Genomic DNA, 18,220 nt, shown 5'->3' on the forward strand with positions numbered 1-18,220 from the left:
TCTCTTGAACATTGGCCCTTGCCACCTCTTCTGCACCAAAAATGCACTGAACCATGAAGCAAAGGTGCATCTGCAGCCAGCAAGCACCCAGGACCCCACACCTCCTCACTGCTGATAATGGGAGATAAACGCATGGGCAAATATTATGGCAGTACAGTTTAATTCCTGATGAATTATGCAAATCCATATTCAAATTGAAGCACAGCCCTTGGGCTCTTGACAAATTGCCAAGCTGGCCTCGATGACACCAGGCAGGGACGGCCAGCCCTCCATCAGGTGAGGCACTGCATGGGTGCCCTATATATGTACATACACACACACGTATGTGCTTGCACATGTCACCTAGGGAGACCAAGGAGTACCTGCAAGAATGGTTCAAGAGTGACTTTTGCACTTCTCCCTCCTCCCAGCTGTGTTTAGTGTGTCCAAAGAAGGCCACCAAGCTTTTGTGTCCTCCACAAGATGGAAGCAGCTTGGGGTGATGGCGAGATTCAAAGCAGGACATAAAATAAAGTCCACCACGTCGGGGGGGACAGGAGGGGAAAGCCTGAAACATTTGTGCCAATATGATTGTCAGCCCTGAAGCCAAGGAAAGGACGATTGTCCACAAAATAGTCACAGAGAGGGCTCATTTGATGAAAGTAGGAATTTCCGATCCCACACAAACCCCGAACATCCATTAAAAGTAGCAGAAGAATTACTGCTTTGTGTCACTAATCTCATTAGGGAGAAAGCCCTGCTGCAGCGCCGGGATTGCAAAGGGAAACCCCGGCACGCTGCACACTCCAGGAGCCTGGCACAGTGTGCCCTGCCCATCCGAGCGGAGCCGAGGCTTCCACAGGCACCCCGGCAAGGTGCCTGCACCCTTCTTTACTCACCCGCCCGGATCTCTACTCGCTGCAGCATTATCTGCGTGGCTTGTGTGTGACACGGCGTGTGGGATGTCCCCACGCCCAGCAGACCAGGATGCAAACACCAGGATGACACACACTGCCTGGCGATAACACGGGAGCTGCTTCATCCACACACAGCGACCGGCACTGCCTGCGAGCAGCGCACAGCCCAGTCCCTCCAAAACCCTTCCTCCCCAGCACAACGGCCACTACTGTTAATATTTTTTATTATTTTTTAATTAAAAGCAATTAAACCAAATGCGTTAAAAGCACATTCAAGTCACAGGGAATTCTGCTGAGAAGGGATGGGGGCATGAAGGGAATCAGGTGCAATACATCCAACTACTGAAGGTAAAAAGGGCTCTTTGCTGGCAGGGATGCGTCAGGATAAGATGGATGGAGGCAGAAGCAAGAGCAACCTTTGCAGAAGTTGCTGGGGATACAGCTCCAGAGAGACAGGGCTGAGCACCTTAAAATTTCTGTTATTCCTCTAAAAAGACATACTCCCTCCTGAATATTGCTCCTTCCCTTGCTCCAAGCCCACCATGTTTGGCTTGCCTGCCTGCATCCAGCTCCCTCAAAATGGCTCTTTGGCTGCTGCTACGCCAGCAATAAAATTTATTCCCAAGGTCACTTCAATCCTTTTGCCACTATTTCAATCTGGCTGGATTTAAACAAAACCCAGCCCCAGACACACTGAGCCCCCCCTCGGCCCCTCCTTTCTGCCCATCACTCCCCTGATTTAGCGCTGCCAAACTCTCAAGTACCTTTCGCTTCCCATAACCGTCAGCAGCAACAGCTGGAGAGGAAAACGGGAGCATATTGTGCACCCAACAGCTGATCCTGGCGGCGTGGGGAGCGAGCCCAACTGTCACTGCCGCGGTGCTGCCGTACCGGGGGCTCCTGCCGCGCGTCCCCCAGCCAGCGCCCACGGGGACGGAGCTAAAGGGGCTGTGTGGTTGCCGTCCCCCTGGTGTTTAAGAGCTGGGGAGAAGCGAACAATAAGCAAAGCAAATAAACAGCAGAGAAGGATAGGGTCAGTGGGTGTGTGGTGATGCCTGCAGACATCCAGCTGTGGCATCCCGGAGGGAAGACAGCCAGAAATGAGGGGATGGGAGGAAACACAGGGAGAAGGAAACCGCCAAATCCTCGTGGCGAGGGTGAGGCAGCCACAGTGGAGCGATTCCCTCCCAAACCCTGGTTTTCAAGGAGCATTCCTAGCAGGAAAAGCCAGTGAGAGGCTGTGCAGCTGGACACAGCACTGCTCCCTCACCCCGGCTCCAACGGGCAGGGAACTCAGGGCTGCCCTCGGCTCCTCCATCCCGCCTGCATTTTCAGGTTGTTCAGGGTGCAGTGTGCTCTCTGCTTCAGCAGCGAGGCTGAACAAAGCACTCCCTTGTCCTCAGCACCTTGAGCAGGCGATGCTGGATCGCGTTACCTAACCCAGACCAACATCTCCTCGTCCCGGCACGGCAGCTTTCGTGTCAGCACATGCCAGGCTGGCCCCGATTCCCTGCACCACCTCCTGCCTGGAGCTTTAACTGGACCAGTTTAGTACACACTGAAAACACACGGGGCCTTGTCTGGACTCGTTGGGCGCTAACCCCAGCTCGGGGAGGTGATCTGACACCCTCGCGCCGGTCGCAGCGCGGCCGAACCGCAAGGCGCTCACCTGGAAGGTTGCCATAATGACGTTAATTCCCATTAACAATGTTCATTTCCATATTCATCAGAAGATGGTGAAATGACAAGATGGGGGGTTATTTACTATATAATTATAAACTAATTTCAGCTTTACCCTGGGTTATCCTAGGAAGGAGATCTAAAATTTCCCTTACGAAAGCCCTGCTCTGCTAACCACGTCTGCAGTGAGATTAATTCCCAGCGATTTCCATTTCTCCAACAGCTGTTCTGCTGGGAAAGAGCAGGAGCTTGTCCCCAACACCGGGGACCTGCCCAGTGCCCCATGCCACCCCCGGCTAGGATTTCTAGTGCCGGCTCTTCCTCCAGATCAGATTTTCTCTGGCACACCATCAGTCAGGGATGGGACCCGTGGTTTTCCAACCCTACCAAGGAGACACCGTACTGGGTAGGAGGCAAGGCTCGCTCCAAGTGGGAGAAAGGCTGCTAGAAACCACACTAATAAATGACACCTTTACCAGCCTCGTGTTACCAGAGGCAGGGACAGACTCCAGCCCATTCACCTGGGAAAGTGTTGGAAACCTTCACACAGCAGAGGATCCCGCAGGACCTTGCTCCAAGCAAGTTTACATCACCACATTGGCCCATGGGCTCTTGTCCACGTTCCAAGCCCAACATCCCTACCAGCTACCACTGCTTGGGATGAGCATTTCAACAGAGTATGCAGCACAGGCTGGACAGTCCTTCCCACTGCTTCTGAAGGATGGAAATGCAACCCCACAGGACATTGGGAAAAATCACTGGGACATCAGAGAAACACAGGAGCTCAGCGTGGGAGACTCACAAAAATGCACAAATCCACCACCATTTCAGCCCAGACACTGCTCCTGCCTTCCTCACAGCCTACGAGTTGGCCGCCAGCCCGAGGGAGCTGCAGGGACATCACTCCATGGCCGAGCACTTCCTCCACCCCGGGGGGATGCCGGGTGTGAAGAGCAGAGTGTGACGGGACCCAGCGAAACATCACTGCCCAGCACCACCTCCCCGAGCCCCACTGGGACAGGCACACTCCCTGCTCTGCCTGAAAACACATCTCAAAAAGCATCTCGTTTCACCAGGGCCCCAAGGGAGGGGAGGCATCCTCCCAGGCAGGTCTCCGCGCCCGTCTGCATTCCTCCCGGTGTTACACCACCGAGCCCCTGCCCCAAGGAGCCCCCGGCACCACCCCCTGGGCAGGCAGGGAGGGGGAACCGCGATTTCAAGGGCCATTAAATACCGATGGTATTTTCCTTGCAGCATCAAAACGGAACCAAAAAGAATGGTGCCGAACCAGGAGCAAAACCCCGCTGCTGGTCCGGGAGCCATCGTGCTCCCAAGAAACACAGAGGAGCGGGGCACGGATCGCTCCAGTGCCCAGTCCATGCTATCCCAGTCCCTCTATCAGCAAAGCAAGTTTAGCGTGGATGCAGTTTGATGAGTGAATTGTGCTTCCACTGGCATTGCCGACAGCAAGGCCTCCTGCAAAATCTGCGGGCTCAGCAGAAGCACCATTTTGCCATTATAAGGATGGCTACAGTGGGATTTTGCTGGCACAGCAGCGCTGTCCTGGGGAATGGAAGGGTATTTTTATTTCTTTTCCTATGCTCCTACCTGGCCCAGCTGTCTGGAAAACTTCTCCCCGGGCACAGCAGGCCTGGAAGAAAGGACGGTCTCCAATCTACCTTAAATCCCTGCATTTGAATGCACATGCTAATGTGAAGTAGGAAAGCAGGGAAATCAAAATCTCTCCCCTCTGTCTGCCCGCTTTCCGTCCAGCCACTGCTCTGGAGCTGGATTTAGTCAGCCCTGCCCATAGTGGTGTGTCCCTTTTCCCGAGCACTGAAAAGTGTTTCTGAAGCGTCTCTTAATGGAAGAGGCTGAGCATCCTTTCATACAAACACAGATCTGTTCCTGCAGCTCCCCCCACCCAAGAAAGGACACCTCAGCACAGAGCAAAAACCGCATTTTTATTAATTACTATTAATATTAAATTTGGAGAGTTTTTTTGGATATGGGCGATCCTTGCTCACACACAGCCCTGCTGCTGCCTGGCAGGGACACGGTCCCAGAGCAGCCCTTCGCAATCGCGTCTGAGGGAGCCTTTTCCACCTTCCCCAAAACACAGAGCCTGCCAAGAACAACACGCTCCTCCGGGATGGAGCTGAGAGCAGGACTCAAAGACAGTGGCATAGGGAAGGAGCAAAATGATAAACCTCCATATTTTGAGCTGCTGCAGAGCAGAGCGAGCCCTTGCTTTAATGGACTCAGCTGCCTCATTCCATTGATTGCAGCCTTTTTTTAAGCCTTCCAGCAAGCTCCAGGCATGAAATTCCATTGCAAACAGTCCCTTTCCTCCTTTATCCCTCTGCAAGGCCCATCGGGGGAGCATCCCCCTGCCCTCCTCAGGGACGGGGAGATGGCAATGCCCAAGAGTACGGGGGGGACAGGGAATGGCATCCCCGGCTCAGCTCCCGCCTTGGCCTCCAGCTCACTCCTCCCTCCTTGCGCTTCCAACAAAGGGGCTTCTGTCCCTGTCCTCCTCCCGTGGAGCAGAAATCGCTACCATGGAGCACAAATCCCCCCGAGAGGAGCCGAGGGTCCAGGGGTCACTGGACACAGCCCAGGCGCCCGTACTTTGGCGCTGGGGCAGAGCCCGGCTGCCGGAATGAGCAGAAGGTACGGGAAAAACAAGGAGTCGGTGCCGGCCATAACTGGATTCTCAAATATGGCCAATCGTGCTATTTTTACAGGGGCGTATTTATTTTCAGAGGACGCTGGGACAGATTCAAGAGTCTCTTTCTTCAGCCCGGCGGTATTTAAGGATCGGTTTGAACTGGCTCTATTTAAAGGCTTTGCCTCCTGCCCACTTTTCTTAACCCCTTGCACAAGCCTTTTCGTTCCACCCCTCCTAAAAACAAAACAAACCCCCAAAAAAACACAACAACAACAAAAAAAAGCGCACCAAAACCACACACCAACAGCACTGCGAACGCAAACCTACAAAGGGCCCCTTGGTAGCAGGAAGCAATCATCATTTCAGGCGATATTGTTAAAGCCGTAAAAAAACAACAACAACAAAAAAATCCCTGCCTATCTCACTGCTGTGGTTTAATGGGAGTTTCGGCTGTTAATTGTACAGATCTTTTTAATGGAGTTTAGCCTGACTGGGAATTGCCGTGACAAAGCAGAGTTTTGCGAGGATCGTGCCGGGGAGCGGACGGGGGGACCGGGCACACTGAGGTGCAGGGACAGGGCATTTCAAACAGCTCCCAGAAAAAGGAAAATAATTTTCAAAATAAAATAAGAACACAGTAAAAAAGAATTGGAAGTATCACAGACCCCACTCCCTCTGTGAGGGGACTCAAATCTGAGGCTTTCTCCCAGTGTGGTAGGAAAGCTCCCAGACGGCATCACGGAGCTTGGTCAGTTTGGAGAGACCAGAGCTCTGTGCCTCCCTCCTGACCTGCCTGGATTTCAGAAAAGGAAACCTTGGGAGGAGAAATAAAACTTAAAAAAAAAAAAAAAAGAAAGAAAGAAAAAAATTACCCAATGAAAAATAAGAATAATTTTTAAAATTCCAAGAACCCACACTCGGTTTGGCTTGAGATTGTCCAGATGCGTTTTTGCAAAGATCACATTCTGCTGCAGTAGGAGGTGGAGGAGAGAGGGAAAAAAATAACCAGGGGGAAAAAAAGGGAGGGAAAAAAAAAAGACAAAAGGGAAGGAAAAAAATAAGGTGTTTGCCCATGTGCTTGGCTTCATAGCCCCGTTCGCTTTACACCTCTCCTCTTAGCACCTGGGAAATTGGCACTGCCACCTAGTCTAAAACTAATAAATCTTTTTCCCTCGATTCAGGCTGCTTCCTTCTCTGCAGATGTTGGCAATCAGGTTTGCAAATTTCAAAGTCATTCATCCCGGGCGGCTGGGAGAAAAGCAGGTTTATTATTGCAAAACCTGTCACCCTCCCAATGCCTAAAGTAAACTCCGAGTCACCTCTCCACGCCCAGGGGAAAGAAAGCGGAAAAAAAAAAAATTAAAAATAGAGCCAGAGAGGGAAATCAAACGGTCAGAAATCCCTTGTGTCCTCCTGCAGGACTGTGGGCAGGAGAGTGCGGCAGCGTCCTCCCAGCAGAGCCGGACTCCACGAGCCGCAGGGAAAGGGAGCTCAGAAAAAGGGAAAAAAATTAAAAGCCTCCAAAACACAAAAGTAATTAAACAAATAAATAAAAAGCTGACTGTGGGAAAAAAAAATAAACTGCGTATATTTCAGCGTCTACTTTTTTTTCTTTTTTTTTTTTTTTTTTAATGGATATGCAGTCGTGGTGCTGCCCGAGTATGAACTGCGTCGAGAAGGGGGAAAAAATTCAAGGAGGGAGTAGTCACTGCACACTGCATGGAAGCTTTGTTCGCGGGTTTAAAAAATTAGAATTTCAGAGGGAAAAAAAAAAAAAAGAAAAAAAAGAAAAAACGACATCAAAACCAGTGGTGCCGGCAGCGCTGCCCGGGGGCAGCGGGACCTCAACCGGGCTCGGGCTGCACCGGGCAAGAAATCACCAAAAGAGCCCCATTTTACCCCTTTTTCCCAGCCCAGGGATGTTTTTTTTGGCTGTCCGGGAAGCGCAGCGCCGGGCAGCGCAGTCCCGTCCCTCCGCAATCCGGTCTGCGCCTCTCCCAGCTTTCCCGAAAATCGGATTTATTCCCCGGATTTATTCCGCAGCCGCCGCGGCGGGGATTTTCCTCAGTGCCAACAAAACCGTACGCTGGAAGGGGGGACTTCTATCGGATAGGCGCGATTTTTTCCCCCTATTCCCCTATTTTTCACTCCATTCCCTCATTTCTCCACCATCACCCTATTTGTTTTCGCATTTCTTCCCCATTCCCCTATTTTTTTTTTTTTTGCCAAATCAAAACCACGCGAAGCAGAAAACACTTGGGGAAAACACGCGAAAAAGCTGCGAGCACATAAACGTATAATTACCATGCCGGTATTTATATTTTGGGGGGGGGGGTTATAGCCCGATCCCGCGTTTGCCGCCCGCGACCGCGGAGGGAAGGGAGGGAAGGCAGGGAAGGCGCGGGGGTTCCGCGGAGCCTTACCCGGGTGGGAGTGGAGGCTGATGCCCGATGCGAGGAATTTTCCGGGCTGGAGGGCGGCGGGGAGCCCGGCAGCCATGGGCCCGGCGGCGGGGGCCAGGCGGCCGGTGGCTCCCAGGCGGTGGCTCTCCATGGCCAGCCCGGAGAGCAGCGGAGGGGGGCCGTGCACCGAGCGGGGGGGCCCGAAATCTCGGCCATCCATCATCCACTCGCCGGCTTCACGGAGTCTCCCGGATCGCTGTCGATGCCCGCCACCGCCTTCCCGCCCCCCCCCCCCCCGCCCCCCACCCCCCTTCTCCTCCTCCTCCTCCCCCAAAAAAATCAGATGGTTTTCAAAAATAAGGCGTCCAAGCGTCCCATGGCGCGGTGCAGGGAGCCAGCCCCGGCGCGGCGGTCTCGGCGCTGCCTGCAAAGGAGAAAAGAAGGGGGAGGTGCGGTGAGCCGACATGCCCCGACACCCCCCTGCTCACAGCCAACCCCAAAAATACCCCCCAAAACCCACCCTCAACTTCCCGGAGCGGAGGGTAGAGAAGGGGGAAGAAGCGGGGAGGAAAAAAAAAAATGTAAGGAAAACTTGTGGCAAAAGGCAGGGACAAAAAAAAGAAAAACAAAAACAAAAAACTAAGTACTTAAAAATAGTATTTTAAGAATTTAAACTTTTTTCCCAAGAGTTACATTTGTCACGGCCGCAGCCCCGGCCGGGCCCGGGCAGCGCCCGCCCGCAACCCGGCTCCGGCGGGACCGACCGGCGGGGACGCGGCACCGCACTTCGCCCCGGAAAACAAACACACAAATCCCAAAATAACAGCAACAACAACAAAAAAAAAAGCCACCCACTCAAATATTTCTTCTTTTCCCTTCTTTCCCCCCCCCTTTTTTTTTTTTTAGTTCTTTAATTTTTTTTTTTTCCCGTCTTTTCTTTATTTCTCCCCCGCCGGCGGCTCCGGCGGCGGCATTTCTCCGGCAGCCCCGTTTCTCGCTTCTTTTGGAGCTCATTCCCACGGCTCCAAACCACCGACTGGGCTTGTTGTTTGGGCTGGGGTTTTTTATTTTTCCTTTCTGCAGTGCCACTTTCACTCGGGAAAACAAAACCCGTATTATCGTTTCCCGGCAGGTCGAAAAAAAAACAAAAAAACAAAAAAAAAAACCAACCCAACCGTATATATAAAACTATCTATATTTGTACTCGCAGCCTGATTAAAGGCTCCACTCGCCCGCCGTATTTTGCGCCGGGATAGCGAGAAGTAACAAACACTGCGTGGATAAAGTGGAGGTTCTCTCCCTCAAACCCTCTCCAATCGCTACCGGAGCCCCGGGAGCCGCCGCTCCGGCCCCGCCGCCCGTCCCGGATCCCGGGCGGCTGCTCCAGCGCGGGGGAGGGATAATTTAAAAAAAAGTAAAAAAAAAAAAAATTTTAAAAATTTTAAAAATAAAAAAAAAAAGAAAGAGGGAAGAAATGCAAAATTATACCCCAAAATATCTCACTGCTTTGCTTGGTTGGGGCTTTGAAAAAATTGTTTTCGAGTGGATTTTAAAATAAGTAAACGCTGCCTGCGTGGCTGCTCGGGGCGAGCCTCACCCCGGGGGCTGCGGGAGCGGCCGGATCCCGGCTGGAAAGTAATCAATAAAGGGGAAAAAGGCTAAAAAGGGGGGAAAAGCGGGAGGGATGTGGCGGCAGAGCGGGGTCAGGGGTGGGGGGAAGATGGGACCGCCGCCCCGGGGTCGGGGTGCGGATCCGGGCGCGGGTCCTACCTCGGCGCGGTCAGGCCGCCTGGTCGCGGGGCATGGCGGCGGTGCGGGGCTGGGGCGGGGGGTGCCGGCTCGCCGCCCTGCCCGCCGCCCGGCTCCTCCGCTGCTCCGCTCCGCTCCTCAGGGGCAGCAGCGCGGGAGCGACGCGGTGGCGGCCGCGCCATGGAGCGGCGGGGCCCCGCCGAGCTGCAGCATCGCCTCCACACACAAACCCCCCCCCCCCCCCTCTTCCCGGGCCGGCCCCGCGCGCGCGGCTCGGCGGCGCTTAAGGGAAGAGGAGGAAAAAAAAAAAAAAAAAGGGAAAAAAAAAAAAAAAAGAGAGAGGAATAAAAAAAAAAAATAGGGAGGGAAAAAAATTATTTAAAAAAAAAAAAAAAAGGGGAGCGCGAGCGCGGGGCGGGAGGGAGGGAGGGAAAAAACGGGGGAATGGGGGAGGGAAAAACGGCGGCGGCGGGGCTATGAAACACGCATTGTTCTCGGCGCGGCGGGGGCGGGCCCGCGGCCTCTCTGCGCCTTCCCATTGGTCGGCCGGGCCGTCACTCAGCGGCGGGTAAACAGGCGGCTGTTTCCAGGCCCCCCCCGCTCGCCCCGCCCCCGGCGCTCCCGCTGCTGTTTCCAGGCTGCCCCCGCGCTCCCGCCCGGAGCGGGCGGGCGGTTGGCGGGGAGCGGCCGCGGGTCCCCCCGCTCCGAGCGGGGCCGTGAGGGGGGAGCGCCCCGCGACCCCCTTTATTATCTGTGGGGGTTAAATCCTTCATCCCGCCCGGGCAGGGCTGAGGGGGAAGTGCCGCCGGGCCCTCTCCCACGGCCCCGCCGCGGACAAAGCGGCCTTTGAGGGCCGGGGGGGAGCGGGGGAGGGTCCCCTGCCCTCACTGCGGGCCCCGCCTCCCCAAAAATTCAAAAATAGGGTGAAAAGGGACGCCGGGGGAGGAGACACACACACACTCCCCCCTTCTGGATTGTGAGCGGGGCGGCCCCCCCAGTACTGCCACACCAACTTTTACTTTTCTTTCCTTTTTTTTTTTTTTCTTTCTTTCTAATTTCTTTTCCTTCCCCCCCCCCCGATTTTTAATGTGTTTTTCCCTTTGCGCGGCACAGAGCACTCCTCGGGGAGAAGTTGGGGGGGGAACACCCCATGGCTGCCAAACCCCCCCCCTCCTTCCCCGCTTCTTTACTTAATTAAACAAAAATCGGCTTTTATAAAGAAAAAGGGGAGGAGGGAGAAAAAAATCTAATTTAATCCGGTATAAATTAAAAGTAATAATAATAAAGCGTCCCCCAGCCCCTCCCCAGCCCCCCGGACAGGAGTTTCGAGGCACCCACCGGGGACATCGGCCAGAAAAGAGGAGAAACAGCCCCAAAAATCTGCTTATTTTTAAACATTCCGAGCAAAATCGAGTTTGTCGAAAAGCTCTCACGCTGCTCAAGGCCCTGGTTTAACGCGAAAATAATAATAATAAATAACAATAACATATATTTATGTTTTTATTTATATTTAAGAGCAAAACTGCGTCAGAGGCGAGGGCTCAAACCCCGCTGCCTCCAAGGGGAGGGCGCTTCTTTTCCCAGTCTGCTTTAGTAAACAAAAAAAAAAAAAAAAACAATCCGGGGGAATTGGGGGTGAGAGGGGGAAAGAAAAAAAAAATATTAATGGTTTGATCGCTTTTATGTGGCTTTAAAAGCATATTTTATAAATGTTTAATGCCTTCACGCCCGGACCTCCCCGCCGCTGTCCCCGGGCCGGGGGGTTGGCATGTCATAAATCAGGGAAATGATAATAAAAAATAGAAAAAGCAAGCTCGGGCGGGGCGGGGGGGGACGGCCCCCCCCTGGAACTCCAGCCCTTCCTCCTCCTCCTCCTCCTCCTCCTCCTCCCCTTCCCCCGGCCGGGAGCCATCTTGTACAGCAGCTCCCGGCTGGGGCATCGCTGCTGCAAAACACCCTCAAAAAAAAAGAAAAAAAAAAAAAAAAGAAAAAAAAGTACTTCCGACCTAATATACGCGTTTTTCTAATTATTATTGTTATTGTTATTATTGCTATTATTCTTCGCTCTCCGGCGCGGTGCTGCGGGCGCGCCTGTTTTCCCGGCGTTTTCCACATGAAATCTCAGCCCCGCTTGTTTTCTCCCCATTATTTTCCCCAATAATCCCCCCCCACCCCACCCCTGCAGCTGGGGGCACACACCGCAATGAGGGGCGGCTGCGAGCACCCCGTAAAATTTGGGGGGTGGCGGCTGCTCCCACCATTTCTCCCGCGCCAAAGCTTTGCCGCAAACAGCGCTTTCTCCAAAAATACCTATTTTCATTAAAAATAACATCGTGGCGGGGAAGCGAGGGGGGGGGGGGTTGTCCCGCGAGCAGCCGCACCGCGTTGTGCCCCCCCCATTCCCTTTCCCATTGCCATCCCGATCCCATTCCCATCCCGATCCCGATCCCATTCCCATCCCGATCCCGGTGCCCCGGGCTCCCGGCAGGTTCCCACGGTGCCGCCCGCCCTCGGGCCGCCCCCCGTCCCCCCCCCCGGGGACGGGGCACCCCCCCTCCCGCCCTGCTCCGCTCCCTCCATCTCTCCCCTTCTGCTTTTCCCTTAATTTTCTTTCATTTTCCCTTCCGCCCCCTCCCCCCCCCCCCCCCCCCCAACCCAGCTATTTATTCTCCATTTTGTTTTGGTTTGGCGTTTCTTCCTGGTTCCGTTTGGTTTGTTTTTTCTTCTTTTTCCCATTCTTCCCTTCTCTCCCCTCCCCGGGCGAACACGAAATTCCCGGTGGCCGCCCCCGTCCCGGTGCCCGCGGAGGCGGAGGGGAGCGGGCAGGAGGCAGCGGAGCGGTGCGGAGCTCGCAGCCCCCAGCCCCACACCGGGCACTGCCCCCCCTCCCGGGATGCAGGTAGGACGGGGAGGCGGAATCTGGGAGTGGGGGGAGCTGGGGGAGGCTCTCTGGAGACGTGGGAGGCAAAGCAAGCCGATGCCCCCCACCCTCAACGCGTCTCCTCCGCTTTGGGGGGCTGCCAGGGTGTGGGGGGGTGGGGGACACTCACCCCTTCATCGCCAACCCAGCTCTCGACTTCCACCCACAGACTGGGCACAGACCCTGCTGGACCCCCATCTCCATCTGCTGGGAGCCCCAAAATCCCCTTTTTTTCCCCACAATAACCCCCCCACCCCACCCCGTGCTCCCTATCCTTAGCCGGGGGGTGCTGTGCATCCTTCCCGCCCGCTGTTTTCAACGTGCTTACTACACGTTTTCAGGGTGTTTTTGGAGCTATATTTAAAGCGTGCAGTCAGTGGCTGGATTTAGAAAGCCAGGCATAAATCACATTAAAACGCGGACGGCGACGATCCCAACGCGTCGGCAAAGCTTTGCCCTGATTTCATTCCTTCCCCCCCATCTTAAAAGCAGAACCGAGTCTGACAGTAAGGTCCCATCCCCCCCTAAAATAAAACCCTCTAGGGACAGAGGTGGGATTTGAAGGCAAGGGGGGCCCTGCTGGGGTTTATTCCGATGAATCCATGGCGATTTATTATCGATGGGGGGGCTTGGATAATTCCAAAGCCTGGGGTCTCTCCCCACCCCAGCCCCTGTGGCTGCAGTGAAGGAGCTGCCATCCGTGGGGAGGGGGCTGTGGAGAGGGGGGGTCCCAATGAGGAGATCCCCAGGGAAACAGTTTGGGAACTGAGCAAAGAATTTCTGATTAATGACCAGAACAGCTCGGGATTTCAGTTTTCTCCATAAATCCTGGCTGATTATAACCCTTGTGCTCAGCCTGGCAGCGGGCTTTGCATGGAGGGGGGAGCCCAAGAAATGACCCCCACCAGGGGCTGTACCAGTGCCTGGCAGGAGCTGGGGGCTGCAGCATCCTCACCGTCCCAGGCAGAGCAGGGAAGAAGGGAGAGGGGCACGGGGGTGTGGTTGGTGCCCTCCCCCCAGTTCACAGCAGTTCTGATCCCACAACTCTGGGGTTTGCAAAGCCAAACATGTCCCAAACCAGGCTGGTTCAAGTCCAAATACAGACTGATGGGTTTTTTTTCCTTGCCTGGCACAGGAGGGCAGGTATTTATGCACAATCCCACCCTGTTTTCCTGCTCTGCCACCCGTGCACTCACTGCCACCTCAAATCCCGAGCTGGGATCCTCCAGTGCCAGAACCTGCCCCATGCTGGGTGCCCTTTGCTTTCCACGACCTCCACCAAGTCCCTGTACTGGGCTTTTTTCACAGCTAGACTGGTTCTTGGATACATCAGGCTGGATTTTTTTTTTCCCCTTTTACCCAATAATAAGCTTTTTTCATGCAAGATCAGGGGGAAAAAATAGTCAGGGAGGAGGGCTGACATTCACAGCCCATAGAGAGCTTTGAGAAGAGCACCAACCCCAGAGCTGTAATTACTGCCTGCATTTTTTTGGCTAGGGATCAGCTGCTAAATTGGTTGTAAGGCACGGGAAACGGCAGTTACACCTTTCAGCGGAAAAAATGTGGTTTAGTGGAGAAACGTGCACGGGAAACCTCCCCAAAACTGCAGTCCCCATACAACACCCCGCTATTACATGTTCTGCATTTGGGAGTTTAAAACAACCCTCACCTCCAGGTGAGCTGAGCTCCAAATGACAAGACCTTCTGCATCAACAGAGTAAACTGGGGATTTTTCCCTTGATCTGTCAGTTAAATCAAAAATACCCTCCTGGATGCAGGACACGAGTAAGAGGGAGGCAGGAGCATGTGCTATTTTGAGGTTTGATATAAAATAGATACCCTTGGCTCCAGCATTTCTCCCTAGCCCAGCCCACTGGAGCTGCAGGTACTTTCGTATGCATACAAAACATTCTAAAATGGAAAATATTCACAGCTGCTCTCGCTGTTTTGACAGGGAGGAAGGAATCGCGGGGCATGTTAAGGAGATATTAAAAGCTGTGGTTTGAAGCTCCTAAAGCATTTACTCAGCAGGAGAGCCAGAGAAAGAAGTTTAGAAGTTAACTGCATACTTGTGTGCCTTTGCTCTGTCCTTCTTAAAATTCACCTCTCCTATCTGCTTCTAATTTAAACAAGCAGAGCCCTCCAGGAACTGGAAAATCCAGATTTGCAGCATCTCCCAGGGAAAGACGATTTCCTACGTGCCCCCCCCCAGCACGAGGGTCCTGCTGAAGGTTAAACTCGTGAGTGCCTTTGGTTTTGCACCAAGTTAATCTCCCCACAAAATAAAAGACCGGGAAAGTGCTGGTGAAAACTGCACTGATGCTGCTGGCTGGTCCCTGGCTTGCTCCCATCCCTGTTCCAGAGCCAGACATGGATTTCACTGCTTCTGCCAGCACTGAGTGCTCATCCCCACACTGTGCCCTGGCCTGCTTCAGCTTCCCTGCCTGAAAACAGGGTAAACCCATCCACCTCCCCGGGGTACATTAGGGTGGCTTAAAATTAACACTCACAAATGTATTTTCAAATCCCTTCATGAAAGGCGTGAGAAGCACTGGGTGTTAACAGAATAGATCCTTCACCTTTTAACAGCTGTTAATTGCCATTAAAACCAAACCTGCACAGCTTTATTGGAGCAGCATCTGAGTTTCCGTGTCGCACGCCGCGCGTTGCAAAGCCCGCGTCCACCCTCGGTCGTGCTCTCCTGCACGTGCCCGCTGCCAGGACGAGCTGTGGTGGATAAATCCTGTCTCACTGCTGGTTATCTTGCCCTTTGGGGCCTTTTGGAGGGTTTCCTGGTGCCAGGTTTTTCCCTTCGCCGTCCTGTGAGTCGTCGCACCAGTTGCAAGGAGCTCAACACACCTGCCCTCGACTTGCAGCGGGAAAGAAGATGGGATGCAAGACTCGTTCCCAAAAATACCCGAGGAAGCAAGCAGGAGCCTGCCCTCGAGGAACTGGGTCCCTGAGGCTGAATCCAGCCCGCAGCTGCCAGCAAAAGCACGTGCTGGGTGTCACAGGGATGGGAATAGCTCTCTGGGACCAATGTGGAGTAAATCAACAGGCAGGGCTGGGAAAAGGCTGCCAGCGCTGCTCCCCCCGCTCCCATCACCGTGCTGGGGGGTCCCTTCCCTGCTGCTTTTGGGGTTCATTGACCTGATCCCTTCCATGGCATCCCTCAATCACCCTGCAGCCCAGATCTGGCTGGAGAAGAAGCTGAGTGCCAGGCAGGGGGGAAAGCCTTGGGGAAGTGCTGTGGCAGGAGCTCTCCCGCTGGCTCCTCACATCCCTCACAGGTGCTTTGTGCACTCCCAAACATCCAGACCCACCCGGGAGTGCCCTGTGCCACCAAACTGTGGGTGCCAAAACACACGAGGTGCATTCAGCAGGGCTCTGTGACTCTGAGCATCTTGTTAGACCCCAGGGTTTCCTCTCCCTTGGATCCAGCACAAGGAGGGGGTGTCCAAGGCTGGCTCCCAGGGCTATCCCATCTCTGTTCCCATCGCCCAGCCCTCTGCCTGGGGGAAGGGGAGGTTGGACAAGACGAGCCCTTTCTGCTCCACAAAGCTCGTCAGCCAGCAGCACTGGGCTTATAATTATTATTTCCTTAAAGACGAGCTGAGCAGCTATAGACAAAAAAGTCCCCTCTTGTCGGAGCTGGAATTTGATGTCCTAACGACTGTTTTTGTACCGCGCCTGTTAGAGGAAAGAGCTCTGCAGGAGGGGGAAAGAGAGATTTAATTATAGAGCTGCATTGTGATTTTGCACACATAGCTGGCTGTTGTAATCAGGTTACAAGTGTATCTGATTTTCTTCCCTCCCCTCCCTCTTCCTCCTCTTTCTCTTTCTTTTCTTTTTTTTTTTCCGCCCCCTTTTTCCTTTCGGTGGTCCAAATTAGTTGCTTATGTTTGGGTGTTGCAGAGACGATCTGTTATTTGCCTTCAGTGAAGATCTTGATCTAGGGAACAGTATTTCCAAAGAACCTCGGCAGCTCTTTGCCGAAGAAAGCAAAGGTTCCCAGCTCCAGCAGAAACCCGTGGGGCCGTGCTGGGCACTCGCATCCCACCCTCCCAGGGCTTCCTTCCCACCACCAAATTAAGGGGAGACACCTATATATATATATATATATATATACATATATATATACACACATATATCCTCCTCCATGCTCCCCACCAAATTCCAAATTCCTTCACATCCAGGATTCCCTCAATAAATGGATGCACTTGAAGAAGACGAGGAGCCCAATTTAACTTACCTGCGGCAGGAGAAGAGAAAGAGAGGAGACAAGAACCTTTTTAAAAGAAACTTAATATTTTCCCTATCTGAGGCAAGTGATGCCGCCCTGGGATTGGGGGCTGTTGTTGGGTTCATTTAGGAATCTATTGTTGTCCATGTGAATTCTTTTTTACATTTCAAATAACAGGATTATTTCCCCAGGGGGTAATATCCTGTAATTTGAACACAATAATGGGAATAAATTACTTACTTAGAACTAATAACGACAGCCTGATTCCAATATATATAGGAACTGTAACAGCTTTGGTTAGTTAAAGTGTAATTGTGTCGACGGATGACATTTTCTTTCAAAGGAATCTGAATGACTTTTAATTAAATTTGCTGGGGGTGGGGAGGAGAGGGAGAGATACACTGGGAGATCTCAGCTGCTGAGGCTGCGGCTGGTCCCAGCCTTGGTGCCCCAAGCCCAGCTTTGCCCCAGGCTGGGTGTCAATCCACGGTTGTGGGGTTTAAAGACCAGGCACAGAACAGAGGAGAAACCAGCACCAAACCCCCACAGCCCAGGGATGGTGGGATAGAGGGGGTGAGGAGGATGAAGAGGACACTGAGGCTGGAAGGATAGAGGGGATGGAAGGATGGAGCCCAGCCCATTTCCCAGCCTGGCAGAGGGCAGGGCAGTGCCCAAATCCTGCCCTGGGGCACCAGAGTTGCCTCTACCTTTGCTGGGAAACAGAGGAGCTGATGGAGGGCAGGAGGCACCAGCAGCCAGGCAGGGCAGCTCTGCTGCTCCCACTGGAGCCACAGAATCCCAGGATGGTTTGGGTTGAAGGGAATCTCAAAGACCATCTTGTTCTACCTCCTGCCCCGGGCAGGGACACCTTCCCCTATCCCAGGTTGCTCCAAGCCCCGTCCAGCCTGGCCTTGGACACTTCCAGGGATCCAGGGGCAGCCACAGCTTCTCTGGGCACCCTGTGCCAGGGCCTCCCCACCCTCACAGGGAAGGATTTCTTCCTAATATTCAATCTAACTCTGCCCTCTGGCAGTGAGAAGCCATTCCCTTTGTCCTGTTACTCCATGCCCTTATCCAAAGTCTCTCTCCAGCTCTCTTGGAGCCCTTTTAGGCACTGGAAGGGGCTCTAAAATCTCCCTGGAGCCTTCTCCTCTCCGAGCTGAACACCCCCAACCCAATATTGTTACCTCAGCCCAAGGGTTCTCCAGGGAAGGCAGCTCTGACGAGGGGGATCTGCAGCAGCAGCTGTGCATCCCAGCTCCTTGCCCTCACCCCAAAACTCCTGTGCAAGCCCCGGGCTCTGCACATCTCCTCACCGCTGCCTTCAGTGCCCACCGCTCCTCAGGTTTATTTCTGAATCAGCAGCACGCGAGCTTCCCTTCAGAGGCAGAAAATAAAAAGAGCTGCAGCGTGCAGAAAGCCAAGTTCCTGCCCCGAAATAATCTCGGAGAGGAGCGGCGTGCTGCTGCCAGTGGCTCCGGCCTCCTCCAGGACTCATTTTCCTCTGTTTATCTTGAAAATATTTCTGTGCTGAGGTCCCACCCCGCGCGGCGGAGCCCTGCGAGGCCGCCTTCAGCCTGACACACGGCCTCTTGTTTATCCACAGCCAGTTTTACAAATAGCTTATTAAGCCCAGAGGTCTGTTTGCTGGAGGAAAAC

General features: G+C 53.7%; 1 protein-coding gene and 1 long non-coding RNA gene across 5 annotated transcripts in view; one reads left to right on the plus strand and one right to left on the minus strand.

Annotated features, from left to right (window-relative positions):
* TNRC18 (trinucleotide repeat containing 18) overlaps positions 1-7,925 on the minus strand; it is a 54,341-nt gene extending 46,416 nt beyond the window's left edge. For all 4 annotated transcript variants that reach the window (XM_053958055.1, XM_053958056.1, XM_053958057.1 and 1 more), the window contains exon 1: positions 7,671-7,925. In XM_053958055.1, coding sequence (XP_053814030.1) covers positions 7,671-7,872 — 202 coding nt within the window. In that variant the 5' untranslated portion in view covers positions 7,873-7,925. The remainder of the gene's footprint in view (positions 1-7,670) is intronic.
* A 4,072-nt stretch (positions 7,926-11,997) lies between these two features.
* Positions 11,998-16,873, plus strand: LOC128796427 (uncharacterized). The gene is made up of 2 exons (XR_008433806.1): positions 11,998-12,297; positions 14,455-16,873. It is a non-coding gene; the product is annotated as an uncharacterized LOC128796427 (long non-coding RNA).
* Positions 16,874-18,220: the final 1,347 nt, after the last annotated feature.

Source organism: Vidua chalybeata, chromosome 16 (assembly GCF_026979565.1).
Source record: "Vidua chalybeata isolate OUT-0048 chromosome 16, bVidCha1 merged haplotype, whole genome shotgun sequence".
Classification (NCBI taxonomy): domain Eukaryota; kingdom Metazoa; phylum Chordata; class Aves; order Passeriformes; family Viduidae; genus Vidua; species Vidua chalybeata.